The sequence below is a fragment of the Zygosaccharomyces rouxii genome, assembly GCF_000026365.1.
Source record: "Zygosaccharomyces rouxii strain CBS732 chromosome E complete sequence".
Classification (NCBI taxonomy): domain Eukaryota; kingdom Fungi; phylum Ascomycota; class Saccharomycetes; order Saccharomycetales; family Saccharomycetaceae; genus Zygosaccharomyces; species Zygosaccharomyces rouxii.
In genome coordinates, this window is record NC_012994.1 from 1 (window position 1) to 13,710 (window position 13,710).

The following is a 13,710-nucleotide window of genomic DNA, read 5'->3' on the forward strand; positions in this document are numbered from 1 at the left end:
GTAATCGACAGAATAAAATTTTTGTCTATTATAATAGCTACCGTTCCAGGTGTGAACTTGGGACAATGGGATCGGATAGCTATGAAAATGAATCAGCATCTGCAAAATAGAAACGCCAGCGACGGGGGCAAACGTGATGATTTTTTCGATGGAAACCAATGCTTTCACTTTTTCGAAAAAGAATTTGAACCTCTTGTTTCCGATAAAGGTGTGTTTGATTTTTTCAAAAAGTTACTCGAGCCGCTTTTCCCTAGCCAATGGTTACTATACCGTGACCTGGACTGTATTGCTGCGGATGCGCTCAGAGCGTGCGAAACTCCTTCTGATTAGATCAATGTGGCCTTGTAACGTTAAGAATTTACCAGCTAACGACTACCTCTCGATTCCAAATCAATATACTTTGCTTTGGTCATGGGTTTTCAAAAACATTGGTTTTGAGAAGTTTCAAATGAATAATAGAGTCATTGTTCAAAACTAGGTTTTTTGACTGCCACACCACAGAAGCCCAGAAGAGATTAGCTCTTAACGTGCTTTTTATCTCTTATGTCAAACAGATTAACAAGGGGCAGCGAATAAAATAAGAATGGCATGCCAAATCAATAAGAAAAAATAGACCAGGGTCATAGTTACAGAGAGCGCTAATTCTATTGCCCCCAAGTAAAGCATTGAGGTGCTGAGAATATTGCGAAACTTCTCGAAAATACCGTCTCTACATTCATCTTCCTCTGCCGTATGTGATAATTTACCAAAATTCTCAACGCTCTTGTCATAATTTGCAACTGCTCTCTCGATTAGAACCTTATTTGATGGATTTTTCCAAAAATTCCTGTACCTTTCTCCTTCGTAATAACACCTTATGTCGTAGGTCTGGCACTCTATTGGTTTTACGATTTCTCTCACAAAAAAGTGCATACAATGCTCTCCACTGTAAAAAAGGGAATACCGATATCCTGTCTCTTTAGAAAAGAGATTAACTCTAGATGTAATTCTCCGCCAAGCTATTGGATCCCCGATCAAGTCCATTTCAGCCACTTCCTTCAATAACGTTTGGAGCACTTTTGTGTCAATATCAACGTTTTTCTTATGGTAGATGAAGTTCACAAAAAACACAGTAAAGAATAGGAAGTAATGAACGATCATCCATACGGGAGAAAATACTTCTAAAAATTTTGTTTCAAGTTCAGTATCAAAATAGTCGCGCAGACTAAACTAAGGCAACCGTACAAATGGTGATGACACAAATGTACCTAAAAGAGAGAGGCTAATATCGGATATCCATGTTTTCTCGAAAAAATATGGGGCAAGGAAGTACATCAACTTTCCACCAGTACTGTCCTCTGGTAATTCTATTTTTTCCTCTTCAAACGTCTGCACACACTTCTCTAAATCCATTTCACTCTCGTCACTTATCACACTCATATTGTCTTGTTGGTTAAATACACCATTGCTGCCGCGAGTGTCAGTTTGTATCTGAATTGCCGCCTTTTATGTCTTTTCACTCCGGATTGCTTCCCCCTTGATTGTTCCCTCCCCGCGGGACAGTTTCATGCAGGAGAAACTCGAAGTGTCAAAATGATAACGTATATATACGAAAGTGGTAGACGGGTAGTTCAAAGATCAGTTTGGAAACTCTAATCAGAGCACTGAAAGATTGCCTTATGTCTGGTGTGTCGGCACCTTATTTCACTTTGTTGACCTTTTCTGTTGACAGTATATAGAGCTGCCGGTTTATCATATGTCGATTATGTTCGAGTGTAAACGATGGTTAGTTGTCTATATATTATATATAACCATCGAGTTGAATAAATCCACGAGGTACCGAAAGAAGTACGCGGGAAGTCAGTTCAGCAACAGACACAAATTGCAAGAAGCAATGTCGTATCGCCATCAACTTAACGCTTGTGCTAATAAGGCAGACTTGCTTCACGGACACAAGGGCAAGAAACTGTCGGAGCTACCTCAAGTTTTTAATCAGCGGTTCAGTTGCCATGGAGGTTGTAGAGAGCCCTTAACGTGGTACAAACAGTAGAATACGTATCTATTTCTGATTAAGCTAGCGTCCTGGGTAGGAATTGAGGAATTGCCTAAAAGCCTTTTGATCTCAGAAGGATATATCTGCTCTTGATGCGCATCACCTTTTTGTCAAGAATATCTCTCATATGTTTCTATTTTCAAGCGAGACAGGACATTACAGAAAATATATACGTATAGGCAACATAAACTTTGTTTGAACTTGTTACCCATTGTTACCCATTGTTATCCATTGTTATCCATTGTTATCCATTGTTATCACGAATTCCTTTTTCTGCAATCTTCGTCATGTCGCTCCGATGACGATAAAAATCTGATCTCGTTTCTCATAGCAACTCAGGAAACTACTCACTACATACAAGAAAGGAGTTTAAACAAGAACAAACATGGAATCCGATAAAGAATCTCAAAGCCCGTATTACCCAAACAACTCTTCAAGAGTGACTTTACATGGTCGTTTTATGAAATATCCAAGCATCGCTCCCCCCAGTTGATCTCATGTTTATGCCTTGTTGGGTGGGTATCACTATATGGGAGTAATTTAATAAATAAAAAGGAGTCTACGGGTGTCATGTTTGCCACTTTATACCTAGAATTTTCAATTCTACTTCCCCTTGCACGGTTACAATATTCGAAAATGTATCCCAATACAACAGTGTTGGTTCGACAAGTGCTAGAATTGAATCCTCAACGTGATTTCAAGAAATGGGACGACATTGCAAGTAAATTGAACCTTTTATTTTACCAAGAGCATATCTGGAATACACCATACTTTTTTTATGATGGTCAACAGACTCAACTTGCATTCAAGGATAATGTTTTAAGGCCATATCACCAAGGAAAATTTAACGGTATTACTGATGCGGACAAGATTCAATCAGCAAGGAGTTATATGCAATCAATAAAAAAGGATTTTGGATTATCATTGAGAGACAGTTTGTCAAAACCCGTTTTAAATTCCAAATTACCCAGAGACACCTACAGAGGCAAGTTCTCCTTTTACTCAAGATATTTGCTCGTGGGATTGACTTATTTGTTTCAAATTGACTCTCTGTTAAAAATTGTAACAACATTTGGCCAAAAACCATTCGAGGCTTTGATTTCGCTCATATATTGGCAGTTTCTGTTCTTGATATTCTACCGCTATCGCTATCGCCTTCTGTATCAAGAGATGGGTACAATGCAAGCAATCAAATTTTTGTCGATAATAACAAAAGTCAATCCTGAAAAGGAACTGAATAAATGGGATCAAGTAGCCAGACATATGAATGAATATCTAGCTAGTGAGGAAAATAGCAGTCATTCTAAGCGTAGATTTCTGGACGGTAAACGTTGTTTAAACTGTTACAAGACCTACTTTGAGCCTCTATCCGTTGGTAATGGTCCTTCGGAATACTGCGAGCTGAAAGAAATTGTTGAAATTATAAAACCAGATGCATAGGGCGATACCAATTAGTAAAACTTTGTATTTCTCAAGCACAATCTGAAAGTAGCAGTCTATAATGATTTAAAATATGATAGTATCACAAGTGCTGTGCTGATGGTCCCTCAAAGTACTAAACTTCTCCGGGTGGTACTTTCAGCTCAGATTGCACCCTTTTTCTTGGCTAAAGATAATCTCTAAAGCCAACGATTGGGAAAATAGAATTAACATTTAGAATTGAGAATTGAGAATTCCATGTTCACTTAAGAAATTCTTGTGTGTGCAGAAGTGCCTCGTTAACCACCTGAAGATAGTTTATTTGATAAGCCAGCCCCAGATTGACGTCCATTTACCCTCAGTAACGAACGACCAAACAACACATTAAGAATCGAAAAACTGGCGACAAAAACTTCTCAGAAACAACTAAATACTACTTTGGACGTCTTTAGGCTCACAACTCTCCTCATTTAGTGTAAGCTCTTCAAATGTTTCCCTCATCAAACATTGGGCATCCGCTTTTCTTCTGTTAAAGCTGTACTTGATACCATCAATGCACTTGCCATTAGACAAATACCATTTTTCCCAATCTCCATCAGTGCAAGCACCTTCCCCGAACACTTCCGAAAAATCTATTGTGTAAACGGTATATTCAGCGGGTTGCTTGTCTTTTTTTTTGCCGAGGCCTATCACAGCGTTTAAACCCCAGCCATCAAGTACGACATCGAACGCATGTGTAGGTTCATCGAGGTAATATTCCCTCCAATTATTTCCCTGATCCACAGAATAAAAGAACTGCTTCACTGGTGAGTTCTTTGAAAAGGAAGGCTTGCGTATAGCGACGATTATGTTACCGAAATCCAAAAATGCTGCGTAGACGGGAAATTCAAAAGCTAGCTCCCAAGAAGCACCACCATCTCGTGAAATAAATGTCATTTCATCGTAATCACGTAACACCTCGGTATTTCTTCTGACGACACCGGTTTTCATAAGTATACCAGCTGTTGGTTCATTTCTAGCAGGTTGAAAGTAAGGAGAAAAAAGTTCCTGGAAAAAACAATGTTCTACTTCATTGATATAACATTGGAGCGAGCAATGCTCTACTTCATTGATATCACACTGGAAAAGGTGCTTATTTTTTCTAGAAGGATCTACAACTTTCAGATTAGTCCATGTTTTCCCATTATCAAAGCTTATTTTATTCTTGGAAAATTCTTTATACTCAATGAAAGGGAAAGTTTTTATATGAGGGTAGGATTCCCTGCGGAATATAAAATCATTAATAAATTTAATAGTTTTTTGAAACCGATTGATCTTCTCATCATGGTTTGCTTCGTACATTTCCAATTTCTTGCTTTGATTAAGACCTATTTCAAACCTGAATTTACCCCACATTGTTCCCTTGAGGTTGCCTAACTTTTTTAGGTTAATATTTTGAACAGGTTCCTGAGTCATGGAGTCAGTGAAAGAAAAGTTGAGACCAGAAGAATCGGACAGTAGCAAATGCTCGGATTTTCCGTGTCCTTCACCTTCTGCCAGAACAGCACATAATAATATTCGCTCTCGATCAAGCTCCAGTGGATTTTTGATCCTATTTGGCAAAAAGGCCACCGGCTCAGGTAGGTACGCATGTTCAAAAGGCTGTTTTTATTATGCTTAGCTTCAGGGCCCCCTGATATGGCTACCAAAATATAGGAGGGCAGAATCCATAAGTCCTTTATCGAGAAGTCCTTTAATTCATCAACGAGTCTTGTACTTTGACCAAAATCATTTGTGTAAAACAGGGTACCCACAGTGTTTAATACTGGATCGAGGAACTTTTTTTTCGTAAAAGTTTTCTTTTCACTGTCAATCCTACATGTATATGAAGACCAATTTCGAACGTTGGTCACTCTTTCCACCTTGTGGATACAATAAATAGCGTCCCTATCGAAGGTAGATTCTTTCGATGAAGTGGCGAATTTGCAGGTAGTGCCATGGTACTGGAGATCAGGGGTAGCTTCATATTCGTAAACTGGTTCTCCAATACGTCTAAAGCTTTTCCCAGAATCATCAGAAGCGTAAGCTATACGTTCCATAAAGGAAAGTGAGTCCGGATTATTCGTTGAATTATGTCCCAGCTGAAACTTATCGTGCATAATAATGCAGTGTAGCAATAGAAAATTCTTATTGAACGGATGTTTCTGCAACTTGCAACCTTTCTTGTCTTTGATTTCCTGTGGTAAAGATAGTTGCTTCCAACTTCTTCCTTGATCTTCCGTCACATGGATCCTTCCAAAACCGCTAGTTACAAAGGCTCTATTTTTGTGAAACTCATCAATATCGACCGCTTCTACATTTCTCCCGACCTCATCGATAGTTCGCCAATTCCTCCCATGATCAAATGTTATCTGCAAACTATAGTGCAAATAAAACATAGAAACATGGGAGTCGCTGAAGGTATAGAAATCTCCGTGATTGAAAGCAAGGGGTTTATAAGGTATCTCTATATGAGATCTCGATACACCAGGAACAAACTCTTGAGCAGTCACTAGAGCCCACAGAGCCCAAAATACTGGAATAAAATGCATCCTTATCCTTGGTTTCCACTGGTTACACCGCATGCCAAGAAGTTTCAAGATCCATGAATGCCCCTCGCCTTTTATCAATTTTTTATCTCGATTACCCGAAAATACCAAGAGATAAAGAAAGGTAGATACTGATCACCGAGAAAATGTCTGGGGCTGACAACAGAACTTGTATTAGTACACAATCAAATGCACCGATGCCATCTACTAACTACCAGCGCTAGTAAGTATACTCTTAGATATAGGCAAATATACGCCCAGCCTAGTATGGATAACAGCTCAACAACCCCCTCGGCACGGACACTTGCCTTTCACAAAACCACTTCAATCGTCGATTACATGTCCAATTGATGCATCTATGAACTGTAGTTCCTAATAAAATCTTCAAGTAATCAGAGCCTACGCAGTTTGCATCTCGGCTGTTTACGAGTAATCTCACTTAATATTCGATTATCTAAGCCAAAAAAGCTCGTAAGCAGCCAAAGTCTTCCGGGACATCCATAGCGGCAGTAGATACAATAGACGTTTGAAGGATCACACCAAAGGTTTTTGAAATTTTCTTGGATTTTATAACTGGTTCAGTTCCTTTTTATTGGAAACTACGTGATGTAATTAGACGAATATTCATTGGCTCTATCACGAATAGCACTATCGTAGGAATCAAAGCCACAGGTTCCAAATCGGAAATTAGGATCCTTGTACTAAAGACAGTCCGTAACACAATACCCTCCCCTTTTAGTTTTAATCCCTGAATGATGAAAGGTGCTAGAGCGAAAGCAACGAATTCGTCATAGAAATATTGATCATTTCCAGGAGTATGCCTGGTCATATATGCCCACATTAATATTTCAAAATTAAAATGTCAATATCGTCACCGATTAAAATTATCTCTCGAGTAGTCATTCCGACTTTGTTACCATAGATTTTTTTTTGCGAATAACAGCTAAGAACTTGCTGTCAATATTCAATTTAACAAGCTCTTTGACTTTGATTTAAATGCTAACCAAAGCACTTGGGACTCATAAGGAATAAATGCATCCATGACTATTTGTGAAAGGACTGGATGGTTCGGACAAATTTGCTTAGTTTCTGCTGCAACTAAAGATCCAATTAGTGTATGAATTCTTAAACAATATTTTGTCTTACTTTCACTTGAATATATTTTCCAATACATTATTTTATTTTCTTATTTCATTATTTCCAACTATTCTTATTCTTTATCTCAATACATGCCCTTTAGGACTATATACCTAATCTCAAGTATCTTCAATTGAAACGCTAAATAACATCTGACTTTTAGTTTCTCTTTCCATTTTTCGCATAGAATACCATTGATAAAGCCATCCATCAGATATTTTCATCTTATTTTCTCATACCAGTCGCAATTCTCTACTCACCTCTTTCTATCCAACCCCTTGGGTATTTATCGTACTCATTTACAAAGATCAAATATATCTAGATCTATCTCATCTCAACATATGTCCTTTTGTAAACGCCTAATCAAGAACTTCCTTCCCAACTTGGGTGCTATACACCATTAAAAACAACTTTTCTTTAATTTCTGACAGCCGAATGTTCTTCGCCGAGACCTAAACAATAAAAAATTGAAGTTGCAAGAGTTAGTGCATTCCAAAATACATTTCGCATATTATATAGACATTCAGATTGATACATATCTAAACCAAGTATATTCTAACATTTTATTTTATATAACAACACCACTTCAAAGATAGCAATACATGAAGATAACAATTTATATATTATCACATGTTTGAACATGACAGTAAAGTCAGTACATATAAAAAAGAAGTTGTTTGAACAAGTGCCTACCAAACAACAGATCGAGAGACAAAATACAGTCCATTAAACCAGTGGAGGATCTTGAAACTAGTTTCACTCAGCTCCAAGAACCGTAAGCCTTTTCCACATTTGCTGAGGCTACAAATGTTAAACGTGCGGCTGGTACACGCTAGAAGGCTGTCGGTGTAAATGTTAACTGTTCTGATGCATACAGATAGATTAGTAAGAAGTGCTAGAAGTGATAAATAAAAAGGGGATCTGCATGGAGGTGGTGACCTGCTACATTAACCTATTGCATAACTTCATGATAATATGCACCTACACACAAACACAAGGATTATGCTCGCTGCCTAAAATCTTCCATAACAAGGTCATGTAAATTAGTGATCTAAACCGTCGAATTGGCTCTTACACTATGCCATTCCCTCAAGGCAGAAACTAAGCCTGTGGTCAATTTCCTCAACTGCTCCTTGGAAATAATGTATGGCGGCATGATGTAACAGAGGTTCCTAAAGGGTCTGATATACACCCCTTTGGAGATAAACGCTTCCTGGAACCACTCCTGATCTATCGATACTTTTAGCTCAATTACACCTACTGCTCCGACGATCCTCACATCTTCGACTAACCATAACTCCTTTGCTGCAGCTCCTTCCATTAGCGGCACGAACAACTCCTCGAATAACTGTTCCTCTATTCTATGTACTTGCTGCTTCCAATAACCGCACATCAGAATATCCAAGCTTTTGTTTGCAACAGCGCAAGCTAGTGGGTTCCCCATAAACGTGGGGCCATGCATCATACATCCGCCTGTGGGACTACTGGGTGACGAGATACCAAGTGCTATTTTGGGTGTAGTGACAACGGCACTCAATGTCAAGTACCCGCCTGTTAGTGCTTTTCCTACGCATATTATATCTGGATAAACATCTATCTGCATTTCGCGCGGAATGTGATTCTGTTCCTGATAAATCTGGCAATGATGGAAAGCAAATGTCGTACCCGTTCTTCCAAACCCTGTGGCAATCTCATCTAGTATAAGTGGGATATGGTACCGGTTGCACAGTCTTCTTACCTCGATGAGAAACTGCGGGTGGTACAATCTCATTCCGCCAGCTCCTTGCAAAATTGGTTCCAGAAAAACTGCACACAACTCATCATGATGATTTTCTATCTTATCGCGCACGTCATTGATATCATCCTCTTTCCAGCTTGTTCTGTCGCCGAATGACTTGCCATACTTTCGGAATACGCCAGAGGTGGGAAGCACCGGAATCATGGATGGCCCTCTGGCAAAAATGTTCTCGGCTAGATACCCTCTATAAATCGAGTGCATTGACCCTACCGGATCGCATACGCTCATAGCTCCTGTGGTATCGCCGTGATAACCGCTACTTATGGTCAAGAACTTGCTCTTTTTCGGCTTCCCTAAAGTAAAATGGTATTGCAAAGCCATCTTCATTGCCACCTCCACTGCTACAGAACCACTATCAGCGAGAAAACAGTGCTGCAGCTCTTTGTGGTTCATCATCTTTAGCAATTTTTGGACCAAATTTATTGCAGGCCTGTGGGCCAGCCCACCAAACATTACATGAGACATTTGACTGGCCTGTGATATCAGTGCATCGTTCAATTCCTTGTGGTTATAGCCATGGATTGCACACCACCAGGATGACATTCCATCGATTACTCTATTCTCGCTTCCATCCTGCGTTTCTAGAATAAGCTCACAGTCATACGCCGCCTTCACTAGATGCACTGGTAGTGGATTCACCATAGATGTATAAGGATGCCATATGTGCTCCCTGTCAAACCTTAACAAAGCCTTCGTTTCCTCAGGTAATTTCATAATATCTGTCACCGCTTCACTTAGTTGGACCTCGTTTCATCGAGAGGTAAAGTCCTAAACAGCACTAAACTCAACGATGCATGTACGTTAAATACAAAGTGTGTGGGAATGGAGAAGGGCCAGCCTTTTCATATAACAGTCCTCCAACAGTTTTGCGTGGTGGTTGGTGGATAATTAAGCCCGTGGAAGTGGGCTGGAATACCAACAAACCGCATGAGTCATGAATCATCGTGTATAGTCATACTGGAATGGCTATCAATACAGCACACAAAAACCTGTTGACTCGCGTGCGGATAAACCCTGCAACGAAACATTGCATAAATTATGGAACCATATAAAAGAGGCCAGCACAAATGAGAAAACCGCAAAACAATTCGTTCCGTCTATTCGAAAGGTAAGTGGGCAAATATCCATACCCTTCTACCTTAATGAAACCGCCTGTTTTTTTCGTCACAGGCACAGACACTGATGTTGGCAAAACCTTCATTTCATCGCTACTAGTATACAAATGGAGAGCTAACTACTGGAAACCAGTCCAAACAGGAATTGAATCTGATATTGGTGACACTGCTACGGTCTCTAACGTATTGGTAGACGATTCTTGGAAGCCTCATTTATTCCCCCCACGGCATCAGCTGCTAAAACCATTGTCACCATATGAAGCAATGGACTACGAACCAGGGGTTAATGTTCAGATTACGGATTTTGAAATTCCTGAAGGCACCGACGAGCACCCTCTTGTTGTAGAAGGGGCGGGTGGAGTCGCCGTTCTAGTTACGAAAAAAATGGAGACCATTGTGGATCTCATCAAAGAATTGAGTTTCAAATGCGATCGGCCTTTCTATATCATACTCGTGGCAAGAAGTACACTTGGCACGATAAATCATACGTTTTTGACGTTGAATTACCTTCGTAGTAAGGGGCTAGGTGACAAGATCCTTGGGGTTGTTGTAAACGGTGAACAAAATGAGGGAAACCTGAAAGTAATGAGAGAATTTGGAGTGAACATTTTAGCTACCGTCGACTATCATACTTCTATGTCAGAGGCGCTGTCCGATATTCCATCTTTTTGCTCACTTGATCTTGCTCACAACGATCCTGCCTCGATTCAAAAGAATTAGAGATGTATCTTTTCCAGGCCAGATATCATTCCGATCTAATTAGAGAGTCGTTTATCATCCTTTCTGCTATGAGAGTAAGCCATGGTGTTAATCAAAATGAACATGAGCAGACCGCACCGACATGTAAAATAGTGGGAAGTAGTGACACAAGCCCGAGCATACTTGTATAAATGCATGTAAGAAACATTTCACTTTTTCCAATTGTGACGCTAAAGCACAAAGCCCACTGGAGAACCGCCAAAGGAAAACAAAAGATGTATGGAAACTATTCAAATCGCTCATCTGGCGGTTATTGATGGGTACATCGTCTTCTTTAACTAATTCGTGCTTGGGGTGTCTTCTTCTTTGGTGATGGGGCTTACAATGGGTGTCCATATTGATTATATACGGCCCATTGTTGTAATTTTATTTCGCTTTGATGTGTTCTATTTCATATCTGATTTCACTGTAATGCGGCCCAATGCAAGCGGTTCTTACTTCTGGACTTTAAAGTTACTCTGGGAGCCGATACAAAAGAACAGTGTTAAAATTGATGAACCAAGATTTCTCTGAAACCGAGGTAAAACAGTAAGAAAGGTACTGCAATGCTAGAAACAAAGTGCAGCAGCCTAGGTCGAAAAAAAAATTGGATACTGGCCTGAGTAATTATGTTGGCGTTGTCTTTACCACCTCTGGTGTATTTAATTCCCTCTTGTTAAGCATTCCTGGGATAAACTCGTTGATATACCTACGATACCAGCTTCACCGCTGGCATGTCTTCCTCGCTTATCAAATACTGAATATTTCTACCGCGCTCGCAGGATGCCATGGTAAATAGCTTCCAGTCACCTCTAAATTTGGTCTTGTTGCTTCCGTTTTTTCCTGCTGTATAAAATTACTTGATTCTATGACCAGCCACAGCTTCAACCATGACATTCTGTGGCCAGCGGCAAAAACAATTTTCGATAATAGAACCCACTGGTCATCAGCAGTCAAATTTACTCGAGGCTGCTTAATAGGCGCTGGAAAGTTGCTGGGATCGATCCGGCAAACACGTAGTCGACAGATACGGGGTATAATCTGTCCCGTAAATCTGTCCCAAGGGTATTGACATGCAATGTTCTTCTTGGATTCTTGAACAGTTTTATCTATTCCATTGTTATCGATTGTTATCAGGAATCTTTTTTTCTGCAATTTTCGTCATGTTGCTCCGATGACGATAAAAATCTGATCTCATCTCTCATAGCAACTCAGGAACGTACTCACAACATGGAACAACAGAGGTATAAAATGAACAAACATGGAATCCAATAAGAAATCTCAAAAGCCTGTCTTACCCAAGGATCTCTTTAGAATGGCTTGAAATGAATGTTTTATGAAATGTCGAAGCATTGTTTCCCCAGTGTGGTCTCATGTACATTCTGCGTCATCGCCTGGGTAGCATTTTCAATGGATGCTTCTTATCAAAATGTCCCTGGATTCTACACGAATGGCCGTGTGGTTTTCGAATTTGTATTTTGCTCTCCCTTAGGTGGTTCTATTATTCGAAATCGCATCCCATACAACATTGTTGGTTCAGTAAGTACTGGAATTGAATCCCAGAGTGGATATAGAAAACCGGGATGGAACTACCAATAGATTGAATCAGTGCCTTTATCAAGAACATATCTGGAACACACCTTACTTTTTCTATGATGGTCAACGGGTTCAACTTAATTTTAGAGATAACGTTTTAAGACCATATCTCAAAGGGAAATTTGAAGGTGTTGCCGACGTGGACAAGATCCAATCAGCAAGGCTTTACCTAAAATCAGTAAATGAAAATTTTAAACTATCATTAAAGGACAATTTGCCAGAATCCTTTCTAAATTCTGAACAACCCAGGGACACCTACAGAAACAAATCTATGCTTCACTCGCGATATTTGTTCATGGGAATCATATTTTTGCAGCGTCAATACCAAATTTTGTTGGGTATCGTAATGGGATTTTTTCAGAAGTTATTTTTTACTTTGTTTTGTTGCATATTTTGGGATCAGATTTTCTCAGAAGATAACTGGAGCTTCTATTGGTTGGTATATCCAGAGATGGATATAATGAAAGCAATGGAATTTTTGGCGATAATAACAAAAGTTAGTTCTGGAAAAGAACTAGATCAATGGGATCAGATAACCAAATATACGAATCAATATTTGAAGGGGGAAATAGCGGCCATTCTAGGAAGGTATTTTTCGACGGTAAGCACTATTTAGACTGTTACCAGGATTGCTTTGGGCCACTTTCCGTTGAAAACAGCTTGGTTTATGGAGAGTTGAAGGAAATTGTGGAGTTTACAAAACGGAGTAAAGAAACAAATAAATCCGATTTTTTACTCTCAACCTGAGAGTGGCAGTGTATAGTATCTCAAAATACGTTGGCATCACAGGTACTGCTACCGATGGTCCCTGTGTGTACTTATTTCCTGTGGAGTAGTTGTCCTAACTAAAAATACTGCCTCTTGGTCAAAGATAATCCATAGGGACAGTAAGCAGGAAAGAAGGATAAAAAATAAAAAATAAAAAAAAAAAAAAAAAAAAGATTCAGAATTGACGGTCCTAGGTTTAATTAAAAATCCGTATTTGTATGAACTCACCCTTGTAATTACCTGTGGAGATTTTCTCCGATAGCTATCTCCAGATTAACGACCATTGCATTTAGTGGTAATTTTATGTTCCTCCAAAGATTATATCATTCCAATGAAGCTTCAAAACGTAGGCGACGTAATTGACAGAATGAATTTCTGTCTATCATAATAACTACCGCACCAGGTGTGAACTTGGGGCAATGGGACCAAACAGTTATGAAAATGAATCAGCATTTACAAAATAGAAATGCCAACGACGGAGGTAGACGTGATAGTTTTTTCGATGGCAACCAATGCTTTCACTTTTTTGAGAGAGTTAGA

The 13,710-nt window shown here is 39.4% G+C and overlaps 3 protein-coding genes across 3 annotated transcripts; 2 read left to right on the top strand and 1 right to left on the bottom strand.

The window, feature by feature from the left end:
* Positions 1 to 2,602: 2,602 nt before the first annotated feature.
* ZYRO0E00132g (uncharacterized protein) lies at positions 2,603 to 3,472 on the top strand (the record flags this gene model as incomplete). The annotated part of the gene is made up of 1 exon (XM_002498913.1): positions 2,603 to 3,472. The coding sequence occupies one exon, from the start codon at positions 2,603 to 2,605 to the stop codon at positions 3,470 to 3,472; it is 870 nt and encodes a 289-aa protein (XP_002498958.1).
* Positions 3,473 to 8,206: 4,734 nt separating this feature from the next.
* ZYRO0E00198g (uncharacterized protein) lies at positions 8,207 to 9,667 on the bottom strand (the record flags this gene model as incomplete). Its single annotated transcript, XM_002498914.1, has 1 exon — positions 8,207 to 9,667. One exon carries the CDS (start codon positions 9,665 to 9,667, stop codon positions 8,207 to 8,209), a length of 1,461 nt encoding a protein of 486 aa, XP_002498959.1.
* Positions 9,668 to 10,095: 428 nt separating this feature from the next.
* ZYRO0E00220g (ATP-dependent dethiobiotin synthetase BioD) lies at positions 10,096 to 10,788 on the top strand (the record flags this gene model as incomplete). Its single annotated transcript, XM_002498915.1, has 1 exon — positions 10,096 to 10,788. The coding sequence occupies one exon, from the start codon at positions 10,096 to 10,098 to the stop codon at positions 10,786 to 10,788; it is 693 nt and encodes a 230-aa protein (XP_002498960.1).
* Between the last annotated feature and the right edge of the window lie 2,922 nt (positions 10,789 to 13,710).